Source organism: Ahaetulla prasina, chromosome 2, assembly GCF_028640845.1.
Source record: "Ahaetulla prasina isolate Xishuangbanna chromosome 2, ASM2864084v1, whole genome shotgun sequence".
NCBI lineage: Eukaryota > Metazoa > Chordata > Lepidosauria > Squamata > Colubridae > Ahaetulla > Ahaetulla prasina.
In genome coordinates this window covers 244,391,964-244,411,946 of record NC_080540.1, presented here as the reverse complement: position 1 = coordinate 244,411,946, position 19,983 = coordinate 244,391,964, and the positions used below count along the sequence as shown (strand labels likewise).

At 33.3% G+C, this 19,983-nt stretch overlaps 1 protein-coding gene across 1 annotated transcript in view; it reads right to left on the bottom strand.

The window, feature by feature from the left end:
- The window catches only part of FBN2 (fibrillin 2), a 150,518-nt gene that overhangs the window by 55,776 nt on the left and 74,759 nt on the right, over positions 1-19,983 (bottom strand). Inside the window, exons 22-30 of the mRNA XM_058166657.1 lie at positions 19,360-19,410; positions 17,491-17,616; positions 15,372-15,599; positions 12,545-12,670; positions 9,036-9,164; positions 7,803-7,928; positions 3,620-3,745; positions 3,120-3,242; positions 1,494-1,619 (exon numbers count right to left, since the gene is read on the bottom strand). Coding sequence (XP_058022640.1) covers positions 1,494-1,619; positions 3,120-3,242; positions 3,620-3,745; positions 7,803-7,928; positions 9,036-9,164; positions 12,545-12,670; positions 15,372-15,599; positions 17,491-17,616; positions 19,360-19,410 — 1,161 coding nt within the window. The remainder of the gene's footprint in view (positions 1-1,493; positions 1,620-3,119; positions 3,243-3,619; positions 3,746-7,802; positions 7,929-9,035; positions 9,165-12,544; positions 12,671-15,371; positions 15,600-17,490; positions 17,617-19,359; positions 19,411-19,983) is intronic.

Sequence of the window (19,983 nt, the reverse complement as noted above, 5' to 3'; positions counted from 1 at the left end):
TATCTGTATATTTATTCTTCCAGTCAGTTCATTTTCATGAGGTTTAGTCATATATTTAACTAACATTTTAGTTTTCTCCTTGTTTACCTTCAGACCCACTGTTTCCCCATATTCTCCCAGTAACTTCCATTAGCCTCACACCAGATTATAATGGGTCTTCTACGATGAACACCAGATCATCTGCAAATGCTCGTACTTTAAAAATTTCTTACTTGATTTCTAAGTCTTTAATTTGTTTCTCTTTCCAAATTATTCTAGTCAATACTTCTAGGGATAATACGAACAATAACAGAGATAGTGGGCATCCTTGTCTAGTACCTTTTTGTATTTTAAAACTTTTTGTTGTTCACCATTGACTACTACTTTGGCCTCTTGTTTAGAATAGATTGCCTTAAACATATTTGTGAAGTTCTCACCAAATTCCATATATCTTAGTTGGTTTAACATAAAGTCCCATTTGACATTGTCAAATGCTTTCTGTGTGTCAACAAATATTAGCGCCATTTGCTTTTCATTGTGAACTTCGTAATATTCCAACTCCTATTCTTATTGGCCATTGATCTTACTGTTTGCATGATTTTTTAAATATTTATCCACATACTGCCTTAAGACCCAGGACCTTTATTCTATTTTTTCCTCTTTAGGATGATGATTGAAAGTACTATCATACATCAAGGCTAACCATAGCCAGGTACATTATTACCACAATTCTACTGCTCTAAACGTATACTAGCTTCTTCGAATGTTTTTTAAATTTGGCATCTGAACAGCTTTCTGTTGAAATGGAGTATGAGCAATACAGCATCATAACTTTTTCTTCATGAGAACTGAAAACTTTATTTGTACTGTTGCAATCTAAGACTGCATTGCCCTTTTACACCACAATTTACAATAAAACTGAATTCAGCTTCTGATCAGTTTCAATTCCCAAACACATTTCAATAATGTTATTATCGTGCCTGGTATGGAATAAAATGGGTGCTTTTATTTCATGAAGATTACAGCAAAGCAACCCCTGAATCATCTTTTCAGCAGATTTTTAAAATATAGGTCTCCTAAGTATTAGCTATCTCACTAAGTGGTGTGTGAACTTCAACTCTGATAAGCATTCCCTCTGCTTTTTCATCCAATTTATAAATAAAAAGGTTAAATATACTAGGCTGAGCTCTAGCTTCTATGCTATTCCACTTGATATCTTTATTCAGTTTGATGAGGAACCATTCAAGAAAACTATGACCAGCAATAAATCAATTTAACATATTTGCCATCTTCCCACCCAAAATTAGTTCATTAGAACATCATACGTACGAATAAAATCAAGATATATTATATTCCCAGCATTTTCACAAGCTGAAATCAAATCTATCTTAACTAAAACTACATTTAAGCACAGAAAAAAAATCTAATTAATTTCCCCTACTTGTATGTTACTATTTTATAACATTAGCTTGCTTATAAAAGGGAATAATGTAATCTGTAATTATATCACATACCAATGCATATTTTCATGTCAACAGAAGCCATGAATCCATCATAACAAAGACAACGATATTCTCCTGGAATGTTAATGCACTGCCCACCATCACAGATATCTGGGTTACTGTCACATTCATCAATATCTGAAAAAAAAAATCTCAATAACATCACATTTGATCTTCTATTTGCTTAATAAATTTGATAACCTTTTCCCAGTAATAAAATTGGGAAAAATGTTCAAATGCATCATTATATAATCTGCTATGAAATATTTGTCGGGGTACATTTTTTTCAGCATAACTATAGAACATTTTGTAGTCTTTACTTGTATTAAAGTGCCCAAAATTCCCTTGTTTCCAGGGATATTTTATTTTCCCAATTTGCTGCCTTGTCTACATTTCTGCATAATGACTTTGCCATAAGATATACTTATTCCCTTGGACTACTGTAAAACTCTAACCACCATCTCTATTTTATTCTAATATCTAGGGATCCAAAATCCTTTGCCCAGGTCTGGCTATGGTAATCTGGAGTGATTCTTACACTGTAAAAATGCTTTCCTTGTTTCTTTTATGTAGCACTCACTAATTCAGCAGCACAGCACCATGCAAAATCCGGCTATTCTACATATGTATTTTTATGTTATGTGCATGTTCCAAAGGGGCAGAAGTTGCACATCAACTGTGTGACATTGTTTTTGTCACTTTGATAAAAGCAGCTGAAGCTATGGCTGCCTATGCATTTAACCCATGGCCTATTTTCATTCCTGACTTGACTTTCCCTGATACTTCAGTACATTTTTCTGATGCCTTAAAAAAAATCCCTTATGAGTTTCTTGTTGAAAATAAATAGTTCCAATGGTCAGACTAAAATTCGTGAGGAAATTGTTACCTTAGATATTAAGCAAACTTTCCTTTTCAGAAATTTAAAATCTTTCTTAATTTACAGGTTTTAATAGAAAGAAAGATAGAAGGAGAAAGATCTCTTCATGTTTTTTAAAGCATAATTTGATGCTACACATATGAGTTTTGCAAAGATTGCAAAGGTTGTAAAGATTGCAAAGATTTGCAGAGATTGTCCTTCCTTTCTGTATTTTTATTTTTTTAACCTGATATTTGGTGTATACTGCTACTTTGTTTGTATTTTACTAGAACCATACATTTGTTAGAATCATAATTCATACTAATTTTACTGTTGAAACTAAAATCCTAGTGGATTTTAAAGGCAAGTAAGGAAATTACTGAAAGAATTGGGCTGCATATCAAGGTTATATTTGATAATAGAATATAATAAGCATAATATAAATCTAACAAGTGACCATTATTTATTTGATTTATACTTCCATTATTCAATCAGGAGCTCAAGCTAATATACATAACATTCCCTCCTCCAATTTTCTTCCAGAAAAATTGCCCTGTATGATAGCTGGGTGGTGAGAAAATGACTCACTGAGTTTCTATGACTTAGGGTGGGGTAGAATCTGCATCCACCCATTCCTAGTCCAGCATCTTTATCACTGCATCACCCTGGCTCTAACTTTGATGGTTCATTCTCTAAGCCTCTTTATTATAGAACTGTATATACATTTTCTCATTGTTTGGTGGATGCAGTATAATAAATAAAGTCAAACTTCTTTATCTTACCTGCACAACTCCTCATATCTGGCATCAGAGCATATCCATCACTGCAACTACATTCATAGCTGCCTTCTGAATTACTGCAGTGAGTGTCACAGCCTCCATTCATAATCATACATTCATCAATATCTAGGAGAGTATATTTGGGACAGATGAGACACGTATCTTATAAAGCATCCCTTTTTTTGTTTCTAATAGTTGCATTTTTATATTTTTAGTCCCCAGTTTTCACATTTCTTCCCTATCTCTACCAACAGAAGAACTTAAGTGCTTTTAGGAGTCAATATTTTGTGATATAATGTATCAAACTAAACTAAAATTAGAATGCAAAATGTAGCTAAATTAACAAAAGTAACAGAGTGCAATTTTTGTACTGAGATGTATTTGGGGTGGCACAGTTTTATAGATCTTGAAGCTACATCTTATTTTTTATGAAGTTGAAATTCTGAAAAGAACACATTAATAATATTATAAAACTGACTGGTTTTAAAATTTCTAGTACTCACCAATGCAGCCTTGCTTATCTGGAGTTGCCTGGTACCCAGGATTACAGGAACACTGATACATTCCAATCACATTCACACATTTCCCATTTCTACATAAGTTATCACTAAGAGAACATTCATTGATATCTGAAAAAGAAAATTTGCTTGCTTCAGCTCTTGTCTTTTTTTCAGGTTTTCAATGGGCAAAAATCTAGCAATATCACGAAAACGGGTTCTGATATGAAGTTAAACATTTCAACATCTAAGGGCCAGTTGTTTTATGCTTTAATATTACAAGAATGCTAATATTACAGTCATAGAAAAATAACAATCACATTATTGATATAATGCAAATTCCAGTCCCTATATACATAACCCACATACACAGAGAGACATTGCATTTTACAACATCCAACCATAAGAAAGCAATTAGTCAGTGGCAGATTCAGACTCTGAGTCTGCTTATTGTCTACTAAAAAAAAGACATTAGCATAGCAACAATTTGCACAATGTATTTCATTGTTTAAATATTTTTATTTCATCTTCTGTACATTGGTTAAGAAAACCAGAGAACATACAGATACTTCAAGAATGTGAAAGCGTTTTGGATGAGAGCTTGGAGGAAATTAACCAGTGCAATCAGGACTTGGAAAATGGAATGGAGGAGATACAAACAAAAGTGGATAAATATGAAGATATGATCGTGAATAAACAAGTTGATGTAAAGAAGTTTTCTTTAAATAGTTTGGATGAAATGCCTGAATTTGTGCTACAGGAGGCTGTCTCCCAAACCGAAAAAACTCACAGGGTTAATGCTTTTCAAGAGTTCTCTTTTTGGACTGATGGAATATACGGCAGTAATTTGTGGATTCCTGGACATAAGGAACTACTAGGAAATATTGTGACTGACTTTTCAAAAGGAGTAATGAAGGAAAGACAGAGATTAATGCATCAAAAAAAATGGCAAGAGACAAAAGTATTATCCTTGAAACAAGGTTTTTTTGAAATATTAACAGACAAAAATATTAGTGTCCCGGAAAGACAATATGTGAGGAAGATCTGGAAGAAATGGGTTGATTATATGTTTTATATCTATCATAAAAGACTAGATATTTGGATCTATACTGGATTTTGACGAGGAAGGACTAAAGTTGAATAGATATTGTAATTTTCTGTATTGAAATTTTATAATGTGTTGCACTGAATTTTAAATAGAATATTCTCGAAAGATCTTATGTAAGAAAGACCTGGGGGGAAAATTATATGGTTATAGAAGCTATAAGGGAGATATTCTCTGAATTGGATAGGATTTTTATGATTTAGCTGGTTTTAAATACTTTAGGATTAATTTGTTCTATTGATTTATATATTTTATTACTGTTAATTGTTAATTAATTTATTTTTTTGAAGGATTTTGGTTATGTTAGGAGGAAGTCAGAGCTAGAGAGGGAAAATTGGTATAATAGTTTTGGGGAAAATTTTCTTAGCATATGTTTGTTTTATTTTTAACTATACCTTGTGCTTGTTCCGGGAAGTCAGGGGGGAGGGGGGAGGGTATTAGTGAAGGTAGGGGGGTTGGGGGGAAAGGGGGGGGATTTTTTTTTTGGTAAAACTTTTTGAATAAAAAAAAAGAATGTGAAAGCAAAAAAAAATAGCTTAAGTGCTCACAAAAACAACAGAAGCAACAAGTACTTTACCTCAATGTGAATTATCTTAAAGGTAAACTGATTATAGTTTTCAAAGTGGAGAAATCAGATTTTTTTTTATTATTCTGTTTACCACTCAGAATTTCTTTTTGCACATGGGCAGCTATATAGATTTATTTAATGATCCTTATTTGCAGTGTTGTCTTTATCAATGTTCATGAGATCATATACAGTAATAACGCAAATTGCCCTTGGCTCGAAGTAGAGAATGTTTACCCATATCGCAAGCTTTTCTAGCAAATGTCTAGAAAACAATGTCTAGTTTCCTTTTCCAATCCATTCCAATTTGAATATCTATAACCCTCCTTAATATGTCATCATTTTTAAAAATAAAATGGAAGCTAATCCTTATATAAATTATCTTCTCATCCCCAGTGATAAGAACCCTGCCTCCATGTTCTAATTAAAGTCACACTGTTTGTTAATGTCTGCCCAACAACAAATAAACAAACTGACACTAAAATCCTATTTATGCTGGGAAACTTAATGATTTTGGTCAGAAAATTTTAGGGACTTCTGGTTCTAGTTGCTAAGCATTGCATACTATTTCTTGGAAATTTAAAAAATACTTATGCAGTTTTGCACATATCTGACATAGATATTATTTAATATCCAGCCTTTCCATAGGAAAAAAATGCAAGTGCTCCTATAGATTTATTAATAACAAAGATAAATGACAATGTTATCAAATATTAACTATTAATAGCTTAATATTATCAAAAGGCACATGTATCTTCAGGGTTGATTATTCAGGATGATCTCTAAGTAAATGTGAAGAATTTAATTTCACATATCTAATCCAAAATGTGAAAGGAAGTGAAAGGGGAAAGCTGTAACAGGCATCAATGAAAGTGGTCTGACCCTGCATAATTAGGGTATCAAATACAGGCTTGAGTTTCATTACTATGAAATGTCTAAAAGGATGAAAAATATGCTTGATATAAGTTTTGCTTTGGATTAATATAAAAGCAGGAAGTCATACATTTATGACAATTGCAAGTTATTCACCATAGAAAGGTGCTAATGGAAGTATGAAGGATCAATTTGGTGGAAAAAAATGTTGTATAATGTTTGGAATGAATGCAGTTTCAAAGACAAGTTATTATTTTGGGAGGCATAAATAGAGGGGTGGAAACAAGAGAAGAGAGTAGACAAAAGGTGACAAGGCCATTTGGTAATGTAGGAAGAACTGATAATGGCTGCCTATGATTTTTTTGGGGGGAGGGTCACAGATCTGGGAGGAAAGGGAGCTTAGAATGAGCGTTTTTCCCCCCTGAATTAATCTGTACATGTCAACCATGACTTCTGTTCATTTTATCTTACTTTTGCTGTTTCTTCCACCACATTAAATTTGATCATGTTCTGTTCTATTTTCAGACAGTTATCCCATTGACAAAGAAGCTATAGTAGATAAACAGGTAGACAGAAATCTGATATCCTTTATGTATTGTCTGAGAATAAAACGATGAGAAGAAAGTTGTAACTGATGTAAAAATGTTACAAGTGTAATTGGCATAACTACAGAGGTGCTACAATACGGATGGAGTTTGTTTATGCAATAACTATACAACATATTTATGTTTGAGGACTGCACCTTGACAGAAGATGGAACAAAGATTTAAAAGGAAAAGTTAGGAATAAATATAAAAACTATATGTTGTTATTAGTATAACTGGAAAGATCTTGGGACAGAATTGTGATTAAATATAAAAGAAATGACTAAACTATAGGAATTGCAACAAAATATTATACTGGGCAGATGCATTGTATATGTACATGATTTTGCTTTTCAACAAGTCACTATAAAATGTTTGTATAAATACTATTATGCACAACTGATTTAGGAAAATTATTATAATTAATTAAGAAAAATAATTGTATTTTTTTTAGATTTAAGACAGGATGAAAAGCCTAAATTATAGAACAATATGGAGCTGAAGGTTGGTTAATGAGTGGGGTAAAAGCAGTACATAATGGACGTAAAGAATATATGAGAGTAAATAAAATGCTTATCTCAAAGGTGCTTTTTCAAAAGGCAACTGGTTTTTTCCTTGAGGAAGAAGAAAATGACATTTCACTTCTCACCCAAAAAGCTTCACCAGTTGCAACTGGATGGTAAGTTTAATAACTACTACAAAACTAATGTTTATACAGGCCAAAGAGAGCCTATGAATTGGTGGTGGATTTGATAGAAGCAAAGAATGGCATCAACGATAGAAAATAATTGAGAGTTATAGTGAATGGTGTTAGTGTAAACTAGATTAGTATTTTCTTTTATATCTTGCCTTTATTTTCTTTTGTTATTTGTTTTTTCTATTCTGAAATTTGCATAACACTGCTTTCCCCAAAAGGAAACAGTATGATGGGTATGTAGGTAATCCAAATATTCCAGGTAAAACAATTTTTAATCCATTAGTGGACAAATTTATATTATGCTACTGCAACATCATAGATGATTTATTCACACAATAATTTATTCATAAATGCATGAAACTTACCCACACATTCTTCACGTGATGAAGACAATTCATGCCCAAGAGGACAGTCACACTGAAAGCTTCCCTCAGTATTTAAGCATTTCCCACCTCTACAAAGAAGGGGGTTACGTTCACATTCATCTATGTCTGGAAAGATTTTAAAGGACATGTTAAATGCAGAAACAATTACATTCTAAATTTTGTTTATAAAAACAATGACAACTTATCTCTACATTTTGTAATAATAATAGAATCCTTTATTTGACCAAGTTTGTTTAGACACACAAGGAATTTGTCTACAGTACAGAAGCTCTCTGGGTACATGCAAAGCAACAGAATAATGGTATTACAGGAATATGGGTAATTTGGTGCTTATAAAATCGTATTTAAGCTTTTAAAATCCAATTCTTTTACTGCTATTTCTGAAGTTCTTTTATATATTCTAATATGTGTAAAAGGATCCTGTTCCACCACATTTTTTAGTTTTGTTTTAGACTATAAACAGCAAAATAGATGCTAAGGCTCATGTGCTTTTCACAAGTGGTACGTGATCTTTTGGTATTGCTGAAAAATCTTTTTTCTCTAGTTAGACTATTTATTTTAATGGATTTCTAGTTGTTCTGAAAAAGAAAGAGAAAGAGTTGTATGTTTAGATGCAATGTTAGTGGCTTCCACTAGTACCATAGCACTTACTTTGTACTATTATGGGATATCATGACTGAATAGTATACCAAATCATCAAATAAAAATAGCACATATTACTAAAGCAAACTAAAATAATTAAATGGCAATCAGGATTAAAATAGATGTATACCTTATACTTATTTTGTAGATCTTTTCATCACAAAATATAGTATAGTATAGTATAGTATAGTATAGTATAGTATAGTATAGTATAGTATAGTATAGTATAGTATAGTATAGTATAGTATTGAATTTTTTATTGGCCAAGTGTGATTGGACACACAAGGAATTTGTCTTGGTGCATATAGTATAGTACAGTAGAGTACAGTACAGTACAGTACAGTACAATAGCATAGCATAGCATAGCATAGCATAGCATAGCATAGCAAAGCATAGCATAACATAAAGAGTTTCCCAACCTTTCCAGGTTTGTGGCCCAGCGGGGGTGGGGGGAGAGGGAATGGGTCTGTGCGGGAGACGGGTATGCGTGCAGCTCCATTTGCGCAAGTGGTAGACATGTGTGGGAAATTTGAAGCTGGAAAAAAACTGCACAAAAACTCCATCACTCACCCATACAGTTTTTCATCATCATAAATCCACTTTCATAGCCTTCAAAGCATTCACATTCAAAGCTTCCTGGAGTGTTGACACAAGTGCCACTCCCACAAAGATCAGGTGAGATACGGCATTCATCAATATCTGGTTTCAGAATAAAAAAGGAAACAATATGTTGTTAACATAAGCATCAAATAAATTAGTTCTCCAAAGAACAGAGATAAGAAAACAGTTCAAATGCAGAGGCACCAGGAATCTTACAATTATTGAAACTGATTGGAAAAATGATGACTGAAACAAGAAGATGGTATTTATATAATGAAAGGTTGCACTGCTATAACTAGTAATTTCTACAATCACTGACAATCCATCATTCTTTAGACTTCCTCATTCTTCTCAAATTTCTTCCTCCTTCTACTGTAACTATTTATAAGCAAATGACCTCTTCTCATAAGGTCGATAGAAGTTAACCTTACTGGGTTCCTAGGATACTGTCTGCACTGTGGAAAATAATACCACACATATCCCAAGAAGATATATCATGGAGACTGCAGTATGGGTGGTCTTGAACTATGTTATGCCATCCACCTTCATACTTAAAGACTACATTCTGAATCTGGAAGCAGATAACATGAACTGGTGTTCACTCTGGAGGCTCTGTTAAGGTTAATCAACATTTGAATTTACAATAACCACAAACAGAATTAGATTTGATTTTACATTGATATTCATAAACTTTTTGGTACTTTCTATCATATCTATAATATGCATTTTAATTTTATAACTTGCTCTGTATGGATGGATGCATGTACAGATGGATGGACAGACCGACCAATAAACAGATACTGCCAGGAGGAAAACCAAAGGCCTTATTGATTGATTGATTGATTGATTGATTGATATTGAAATGCACCTCTTTCACATTGCTCTGAGATGTCCAGAACAGTTGACTGGCAAGTATGACAACCAATAAGCCTTCTATTCCTGCTTTTACTTTTCTGCTTCAAACTGCAGAAAAAAATGGCAGAAAGCTTGCCCACCCTTAGTAATGAATGTATAGGAGGGCAGGCACATAGGTTCTTTTCAAATTGGCTGGACTGGAAAGGAAGTGAGACAAGCCAATCAAAATTCTAAGACTGAAAGAAGGTTTCAAGGTTTAATTCAGGTTTAATTCTTGTATATTCTTCCCTATCTAGCAGGCAGAATAGGAAGAAAAAATTAACTTATGCATGGTTCTGACACAAAAAAGAGCAGGAAGCCTCCCAGGAACAGCATACAAAGCTTCTCCCTGATTTACTCAATTGACATTCTAATCTCTCACTACACATTATGAGAGAAAAGAAAAGGTAAATGCGATAGTGTGAGTATAAACTTATGTGGGGCTCTATTTTCTTATTTAATGTGCCTGGGAAATTGGCCTTGCTCCCCTAATGAGAGAATTGACCTTTCTTTTAGTGAAGAGGTGACTCTATGTCAGAGGAAAAGGAAATTCTTCTGATACATGATAGGCGTAAGAATTCAGGGTAACATTTTCTTTACAAACATCAAGTTAAGTTTGGCAAGAACATTTTTATGAATGCAATCTTTATAAAAACAAGGAAAACAATCATTATATAAACAAGGAAATAACTGCTACAGCAGCATTAATACCAAGAAAACCTTGATTTACATGTCTTGCCACACACATTTTACATTACTCTGGTGATTTAATTTCTACTGTTCCAGAACAAACTTCTTTTCACTTTAAATGTGCAGCCACCCACAAACAACTACGGTATTCTTCACAGATGTATAAAGTCACTAACTAAATCTCAAATTTTTTAGATGCTAAAGAATTATTTTTCCTTTCAGAACAATGTTGGACAGTGATTTATGTAGAAAGGTTGAAACCATATTTAATTAATTTAATTAATTTAATTAATTTAGTTATTACATACTCATACTTATATATACTTATATACTGTATAGTTATTACATGCTTACGCTCATATATACTGTGTGACAAATAAATAACTAAATAAATAAAACTAAATAAATATTTAAACAAACTTAGCCAGTTGATGATAATTTAAATAACCTGCCTTTTCTCTCAACTCCCAGAAAGTTTTCCAATTTTTTTTACATTACTATTGTTATTTTAAATACAGTAGTAAAACTGCATTTTAAGAAATCTTTCCAAGCTCTACTGTCAACAAGATTCTTACTTATGTTTTTCTCCTTACAGTAAAAAAGATGAGATCTGTACAGGTAATCCTCAACTTATGACCACAACTGAGCTGAAAATTTCTGTTGCTAAGTGAAAAATTTGTTAAGTGAGTTTTGCCCCATCTTAGAACTTTTCTTGCCACATTTCTTAAGTGAATCACTGTAGTTAAATAAATAACACAGTTGTTAACTGAATCTGGTTTCCCCATTGACTTTACTTGTTAGAAGGTCACAAAAGGGGATCACATGACTTCAGGATCCTACAACCATCATAAATGTGAGTCAGTTGTCAAGCATCTGAATGTAAATTACGTGACCATGGGGATGCTGAAACAGTCATAAGTGTGAAAAATGATCATAAGTCCCTTTTTTCAATGCCGTTGTAACTTTGAATGGTCACTAAATGAACTGTTGAAAATGGAAGACTACCTATAGTTGCTGGATTATGAGTCCTTGTAATGGACGACTACCTGTATTTTTAAAAAGACACACCAAGTATATTAGTGACAGAACGTTGGATCTAGGACTACTGTGCAAAATGGGCTTAGCATCTTTAAACTGTGACACTGTGTATTAAAATAGATCGAGATAAATTGTTGCTTCTGTATGTTCTCTCATTAACAGTTCAAGATCAAAGAATTAACAATGCTTGCAGAGATGAAATGGAGTAAGAAGGCCCCAGGGCTGGCGGCTAGCAACTATTGGAACGTAAAAGTTGCTTTACCGCTAAGGCTGAAATGATTTGGAAGAAATCCTTTTCTGCTTTTCATTAAAGCACCCCGACTTTCCCACTTTTACAGCAATATGCTCTCATGAGAGTATAAAAAGTTAGTCTGCTTTAATGAACAGCAAATGGGCTGTTTACATGAGAGGTCCAAAACACTTTTGAATCATTTTCAAAGCATGCACAACTTTACTTACAAACATCTAATTCCCAGATTGTAAATCTTAAACACCTGTGGGCAGGCTGTTGCATAAATATTTTTCAAAATATTTCGCAAATGAAAAGTGTACAAATATTTGTTAGTTTCGGTAGAAAAATGGATGGTGGAACAAAACTCCTCAAATATTTACTATTTGGTTATTTAACCATTCAAAATGACATACCATCTAAATTTAGATTGCAGGAATGTTGAGAAAAACATTGTTTTAATTTTCTAATGAACGTCAGAGATTGCAATCAACACTTTTCAAGGTTTACTTATTGCAAGATCGATACACATGATTAGTAGTCAGAATCTAATGACAGCAATAGGAGTCTCTCAACTGATAAAGCAGTGAAAGGCAATCCTTTATATGTAATCCCACCTCAAATTTACCTGTACAATTTCTCTCTTCCATATCAAGTGCAAAGCCATTATTGCATCTACATTTGAAGCTTCCAATTGTATTTCTACATTTGCCATTTGTGCACATGCCAGAGAACATTTTACATTCATTTATATCTGCAACAAGAAAATAAATGCATACTTTATGGATTCAAGAGATTATTTATCAGATAGAAAAAATGTACTCATACACCCTTAAAAACATTATAAAGCACAGGAATACATCTGGACAATGATTATAAATATGTGATAAACAGTTTTAATGTTTCCATTCATTTGGATGCCTTATACTTATTTTGCAGATCTTTCCATCACAGAATAATTCTCCAAAGAAAATTCCGACCGCTATGAATTTGTATGAAATCATATTTTCTCAAAGTGCATAGAAAACTCTTTCATTTTTGCTTTAATATGATGAGCAAGAAAGATATAAACTGTCTGAAATTAGGAATTGTGCTTCTTTGTGGCTGGCAGTTAACAACATGTCACTTAGATTAAATAAGGAAAGATACAGATTTATTTGATGTAGGCAATTAAATCATTAAATTACTAAGCAAGTTGCGAAGTCATAATTAAAGTAATAATAACATACTGTATATACAGAAGGGATGTTTTTGTACAACAAACCATTTCTCAAAATATTGCCTAGAAAACTGCACATGCTTGTCGAAATAGTTAGCAGGAGTTAAGACTTAGTAAAATGCAAAAACAAACATAATCCTAAGGAACAGCTATTTGGTTTAATGATTAAAGCATTGGAGTTGAATGAAGCGACTTTAATTCTAATGCTGCTTTATGCACTGAAGCCAAATGAGAGATTTTGACCTCTAAGCTGTAATGCTTGGAACGCACTCCCTGACTCTGTGATCTCTTCTCAAAATCCCAAAAACTTCAACCAAAAACTGTCTACTATTGACCTCACCCCATTCCTAAAAGGACTATAAGGGGCATGCATAAGAGCACAAAAGTGCCTACAGTTCCTGTCCTATTGTTCCCTTTCATTATATCAAATTAATATAGTTGTTGCATACTTTTGCTTTTATATTATGTTTGTGTATACTGTTGTGACAAAAAAGAAAAAGAAAGCATTGGCAAAGAATGCCTGAAAATACTGCCTGGAAAAGAATAAAGGACAAAGGGATAGATTAAGGTTGCATGGCCAAATCTTGCGTTTGATTAGTCAGACAGTAGTCTGGGAATTATAAATGTGTATTACCAAATAATTTCACTCCTTCATAGAAAATTAGGCTCAATAATCCAGTTGATCATATAAATAAATATTATTGTATTTATGGTTATATCTGATTCAAAAACCTAGAGACAAAAATACTGAACTGAACAAAATCTCTTTGGCTGCAATTCAATACATAAAGACTTGGATAAATAGATAAAAATAGAAATTTTTATTGGCCAAGTGTGATTGGACACACAAGGAATTTGTCTTGGTGCATATGCTCTCAGTGTACATAAAAGAAAAGATACGTTCATCAAGGTACAACATTTACAACACAATTGATGGTCAATATATCAATATAAATCATAAGGATTGCCAGTAACAAGTTATAGTCATACAGTCATAAGTGGAAAGAGATTGGTGATGGGAACTATGAAACGATTAATAGTAGTGCAGATTCAGTAAATAGTCTGACAGTGTTGAGGGAATTATTTGTTTAGCAGAGTGATGGCCTTCGGGAAAAAACTGTTCTTGTGTCTAGTTGTTCTGGTGTGCAGTGCTCTATAGCGTTAAGTGCTACTGAGTGCCATGTATAGGACTGCATAACACTTGCATATTTCAAACTTTTGAAAGAACCTTTTGTCATCCTGGATACAGTGGTAAGATGTACTTTCCACACTCTCCTTTCAATTATAAAATGGTAAAACTAGACCTTAGAAGGCAGAGTATTTAGTAGTTTCCTGACATCTGTAACGAAAAACATCTGTTAGGAATGCTATGCAGAAGAGCTACTTAAATGTTTCTTCTCTAACCATTTTCCCAGTCAAAAACACTTTTCTCAGCTATTTCTCATTTGAGAGACAAAATATATGGTTTTGGAATATGATTTTGAGTGGAAAATATCTCTAGGGGAAAGAACTTCCATTCCTCACCAAATTCACAATCCTTTGTAGTTGCTTCAAAAGAAAAGAAAAAGAAAATGCTTATTTGTTTTTGCCTGAATAATTGCATCATATACTGTATATAATATTTCATATGTTTTTGAGAAGATCTTCCAAGCACAGCAAAGGAGGGAAGAGATTTATGTACATTGTTTCAACAATTGTTTATTTCATATAATGACTTCATTTTTCTTATCAAAAGGTATCTGTTAAAATTCTACAGGTAGATCTTGACTTACGACCATAATTGAGCACAAAATTTCTGTTGTTAAGTAAGACATTTGTTAAGTGAGTTTTGCCCCATTTCACGGCATTTCTTGCCAAAGTTGTTAAACGAATCATTGCAGTTGTTAAGTTAATATCATGGCAGTAGAGTGAATCTGGCTTTCCCATTGACTTTGCATGTCAGAAAGTCATAAGAGGGGATCACATGACCCCAGGACATTGCAATCGTCATAAACATAAGTCAGCTGCCAAGCATCTGAATTTTGATCACATGACCATGGCGATGTTGTAATGGTCATAAGTGTGAAAAATGGTTGTAAGTCACTTTTTTCAGTGCCGTTGTAACTTTGAACAATCACTAAATGAACTGTTGTAAGTGGAGGACTACCTGTAGTTGCTGAATTATGAGTCCTTGTAATGGAATTTTAAAAAAATATTAATGAAGCACATAAGGTTTGTCTGAAATATTATTCTTTACCTTTGTAAAATGGCCTTCCAGTTAAAATATCCCCACGGTTGGAGAAGCCTGGACCCCTGGGGCATAAGTCTTCATATTCTTTTGTGCCTGGCTTGGGGCATTCCTCGCAGTCTGAACCCCAAGCAGCACCTATAGCACAGCAGCACGTGTCCATACGAAATTTCCCAGGTACAGGTTGAACACAGTCATCTTCATCCCATCTCAGGTAACACTGTTCCATTCGGATATCTACATGTGTCATTAAAAGCAATATCACCTATGGAAGTGTTTCTGCTGCATTTATTTGTATATGCTATAAGCCAGGGGTCCCCCTGCCCCGGTACTGGGCTGTGGCCCTTTGGAAATACTAAAACTATATTCAAATGTGTTGATTGGTTTACTGCCAGTAAATGCCAGCATGTACATTCACATAACGGGTATATATGATGCTCATTATGTGAGCAGATACGAAAATTAATATGAAAGGTAAATACAAAAGGTTCCCATTTGTACTTGTCAAATATAATAAATATTAATTATAATTAATTCATATTAAGTAAGAATTCAAAAGAACACTATTTATTCCACAATTATGCTTGAAAGTCTTTCTTATGGATTAAATATAGTAAATTACAGGAGACTGTTACTTCTTAAAGAAAAAAATCTTCTCAATATCATAGAATTTACTACAAAGCAGCATATATACAAGAGGGCAGAAGGATAAAAACGGCATGATAGATTTATGTTGTAAAATTTTGTATATGCACTATAACATTGCATGCATGTACCAAAGGAGCAGAACCTGCAATTGTAACATGCTGCTTTCTTCATCCTGACAAAACTCCTGCAGAGATCTATCTTTTTAGAAGTAATTTTAATGTATTGTCTATTCTGAATACATTTTTATACTATAACAGAGTTATAAAAGTTATATATGTTGTTTTGTGGTGAGAGAGGCATAGTCCTGTTTTTAATTTTATTGCAATATAGTTGTTTTGTAAAATTAATTCAATATGTTTAGAGATGCATTACAAAATGCTGGCATCTAACAAGTACAAATATAATGTGAAATTCTAAGAAGTGGGTGGAAATTACATCTGCAAATGAACCAATTAAAACAAAACAGAGGCTATTGTGTTATATATTTTTCCTGAGCATTTCAGTCGTGTGATGTTGAGAAGAGGTCTTAGGTAGAAACAACTTCCATTTAATTAACGGACTTCCTTTCCAATAAATATGATCAATATATCCCAAAGGTACTTTTTTCAAGAGGCAACTGGGCTTTCTGGTTTTTTTTTGAAGACGTTTTGCTTCTCATCCAAGATAGCAGCTTCTTTAGCTCTGACTGGATGGTGGGGAATGGAAGGATTTATACTCCTTGCAGAAAGCTGATCATTTGCATTCTTTTAGTGGGTCATTAAGGTCACCTGGAGGTTTATCTGTATCATCATCTCCATATCTGGGTATGGAGCCTTCTTGGAACTATTGAAAGAACTGTGTTGTAGACTGGAGATAGATGATGTCGTATACCTACCTCTCTGTTGAGAGAGGGCTGTTCAATTTTGACATAAATGGCCTCTTTAATCCCTCTTTCAAACCCGCATTCATCTCTGTCCAAAATGTGAAGTTTGCTTTCTTCGAAAGAGTAGCCTGTAAAATCCTTCCATTCCCCACCATCCAGTCAGAGCTGAAGAAGCTTCTTGGATGAGAAGCAAAACGTCTTCAAAGAAAAACCAAAAAGTCCAGTTGCCTCTTGAAAAAAAGCACCTTTGGGACAACCATGACCTGCATGACTGAGAATCTCCACAGACATTTATGATCAATATATTTGTATGTATGTATATGCATGTGTATATGTGTGCATAATTCTAGCATGTAATTCTTGTCTTTAGCCTCGCTGAATCTGAAGCTAAACCTGAACAAGTGCACAATAAATGCAAAAAATACCTGTTCTATTTTTCTTTGATTAACAAAGATGTCTAAGATTCTGAGACTTGCAGATATATAGCATTTGGATGATAACAAACTAGAAAAGGTCAATGTGTGTGAGTGATAAAAGCTAAGGATCTTTTTCACTGTGCAACTTATAGTGGCTTATGTAGATAGATAGAAGCTTAAGGGAAATATCTTGAATACTCACCTAAACACACCCTGCCTGTTCCATCCAATGTCAAACCGCTGGGACACTCACAATGAAAAGAGCCTCTGCTGTTGATGCACTGCCCATTGGGACACACCCCCGGAAAAACTTCACACTCATTTACATCTGATATATACATAAAAGGGAGTTGACAATCTATTCTTATAGGCATACAGTATATCAAAAATATGAAAGTATATTTCTTATAAATAAGTTACATTTTATTTATAGAGCTATATTTTTGAAGTAAGAAAATGCAAGTACAAATAAGGCTACAATGCTATGTACACCTAATTTTGAGTAAGCTCTATTGAGCAGTGAAACTTTATTTTGAATATTTAGGTGTAAAATTGCACAGTCAAAATTGAACTAATTTATTTTTTTATAAATGAGAGGTGATTGTGAAGGTATCTGTTGAGATAAAGGCTAGAACTTTGTTGGGTTCATAGTTTTTTGTTTTCTATAGACTGTAGCTGAAATCAGGATTCAAAATGGATTTTTCATATAACTTTTGAACTGCAAAGAATTTGGTTATATACACTTAGGAAATAGTTTTTAATCCAAAGAATACGTAGCTAAAGTAGTTTTTAAAATGTCAGTCATTTAGAAGATTTGGTCTCCTACCAAAGAGAAAAGGTCTGGACAGTTGATCAAAAGGTAAAAGCCATGGATAGGGGATCCTTTTGATCACCTTTGGCTGGTGGGTTGCTTGTGGCTCTTTCGATAGCCAAGAAACTTCTGCAACAGTGACTTTTCACCTTACATCTAATATTAGAATGTAAAAACATTCCGCCTTTAAAGATCATTCAGAAAGTAAAAACAATGCAGAAGATAGTTGCTCACATGCTGACAGGTGACAGTTGCTTTAGCTGATTAACCCCAGTTTGTGGGTACAGCAGAATTCTGAGGGCAATTCAAAGTGGTGGGGTAGCATTATAAAGCCTTAATTCCTGGTTACTGTTGGAACCATCTCTTCTGAATAGAAGAATTCTCTGCAATTCTTTAAGGGATGCTTCAGGATCTGACATTATAAGAAATATGGAGAGTAGGTCCAGAGCCAAACTTTGTTGCTCCTCTATCGCTATGGAACAGCTTGCCCAAAAGTACAATTGACATCTATCCCAATGAACTTTCAGAAAGTGGTTCTGTTTAACTAGACTAGTTTTGGAGAATATTTTCACATTTATATTTATTTAACTAGCTGGTTTAATCATTTGATTTAGTTTCTTTATTGTATATTTTAATGTTTTGAGTACTCAAAGACTTGGGATAGAATAATATACAATTTCTTCAAAAAAAAAACACATATTAATGCATAAATTAATGCATTTGATGTAAAGATATTATTGCTTTAAGTCCTTTCCACGTCTTCCAAAAGAAAGAGCTTTCTATCATGAAAACAATTAAGAAGGAAAATAGCTTTATTACTTCCAAAAGTAAGCTGGAAGAAAACAATACTATGGTCTTCCATATTGCTAACAAGAAAACTGCATGGGTGTGTTTGAATAAGCCACCATGACTTCTTTAGTAAACAGCAGGACGTAGCCAACCATGGCTGATCTCAGAAATTAAGCAGGATTCGATCTGGTCCATAATTAAGTGGGATACAACCAAGAAATACCATAGCTCTAGGCTAGACTGGAAAGTTGGAAAATATTCGCAGAATATTTCTGTTCTATTGCCAGAAAATAACTGGAACCTGAAGGAGTTGAAATCAACTCAAAAGAAAGTTTACAACAGTATTATTCTAATATAAAAGATAGTGTTCATTGGAGAACAATAAGTAGATTTCAACAACAATATGGATCATATAAGATATTTTCATTTTATTTTGTTAGTTACAATAATTCAAATAGTTAAGAAGTTTACCTTCACAAGAAACACCTTTGACTCTTGCAAATCCTCTAGGGCATGCAGTATCTGTAAGAGAAAAGAAGAAACATTTTGAGAAAAACACACACCCACATACACACCCAAACTTAATTTAGAACAGGATAAACCACAGTTTTAAAAAGGGAAACTTTTATTACCAGCTATATTAAGGAAATACATACTTAGAGAATGATTAGAGTAGTAGAAAATAAGACCAATATTGCAAATCCCACTACCCTAATAACAAAATATTTCATGCTTTATGAACTAAAGATATATTAATAAATCCATGTCAGATTTACACGTAATTACTCATTATCCCATTTCTCTCATTTCAAAAGAAAAACTGGAAGTATATTCAATATTTTCCCCTAATACATACATTTTATATAACTTTACCAAAGACAGACTTTATAAGTATGGGTGTTCGTACATGCATACCTGTGCATATCCAGATTAGGTAGGACTTCAGATTCAAAGAGAAAAAATATTTATTAAATTTATAAATATATAACATAGAAATATAAAAAAATCATCTAGACTATAGCACATGGCTGATATATGCAGCATCTCTCAATAATTCCTTAAAGCAACTGCAACTTTTATCAGGATCATACAACT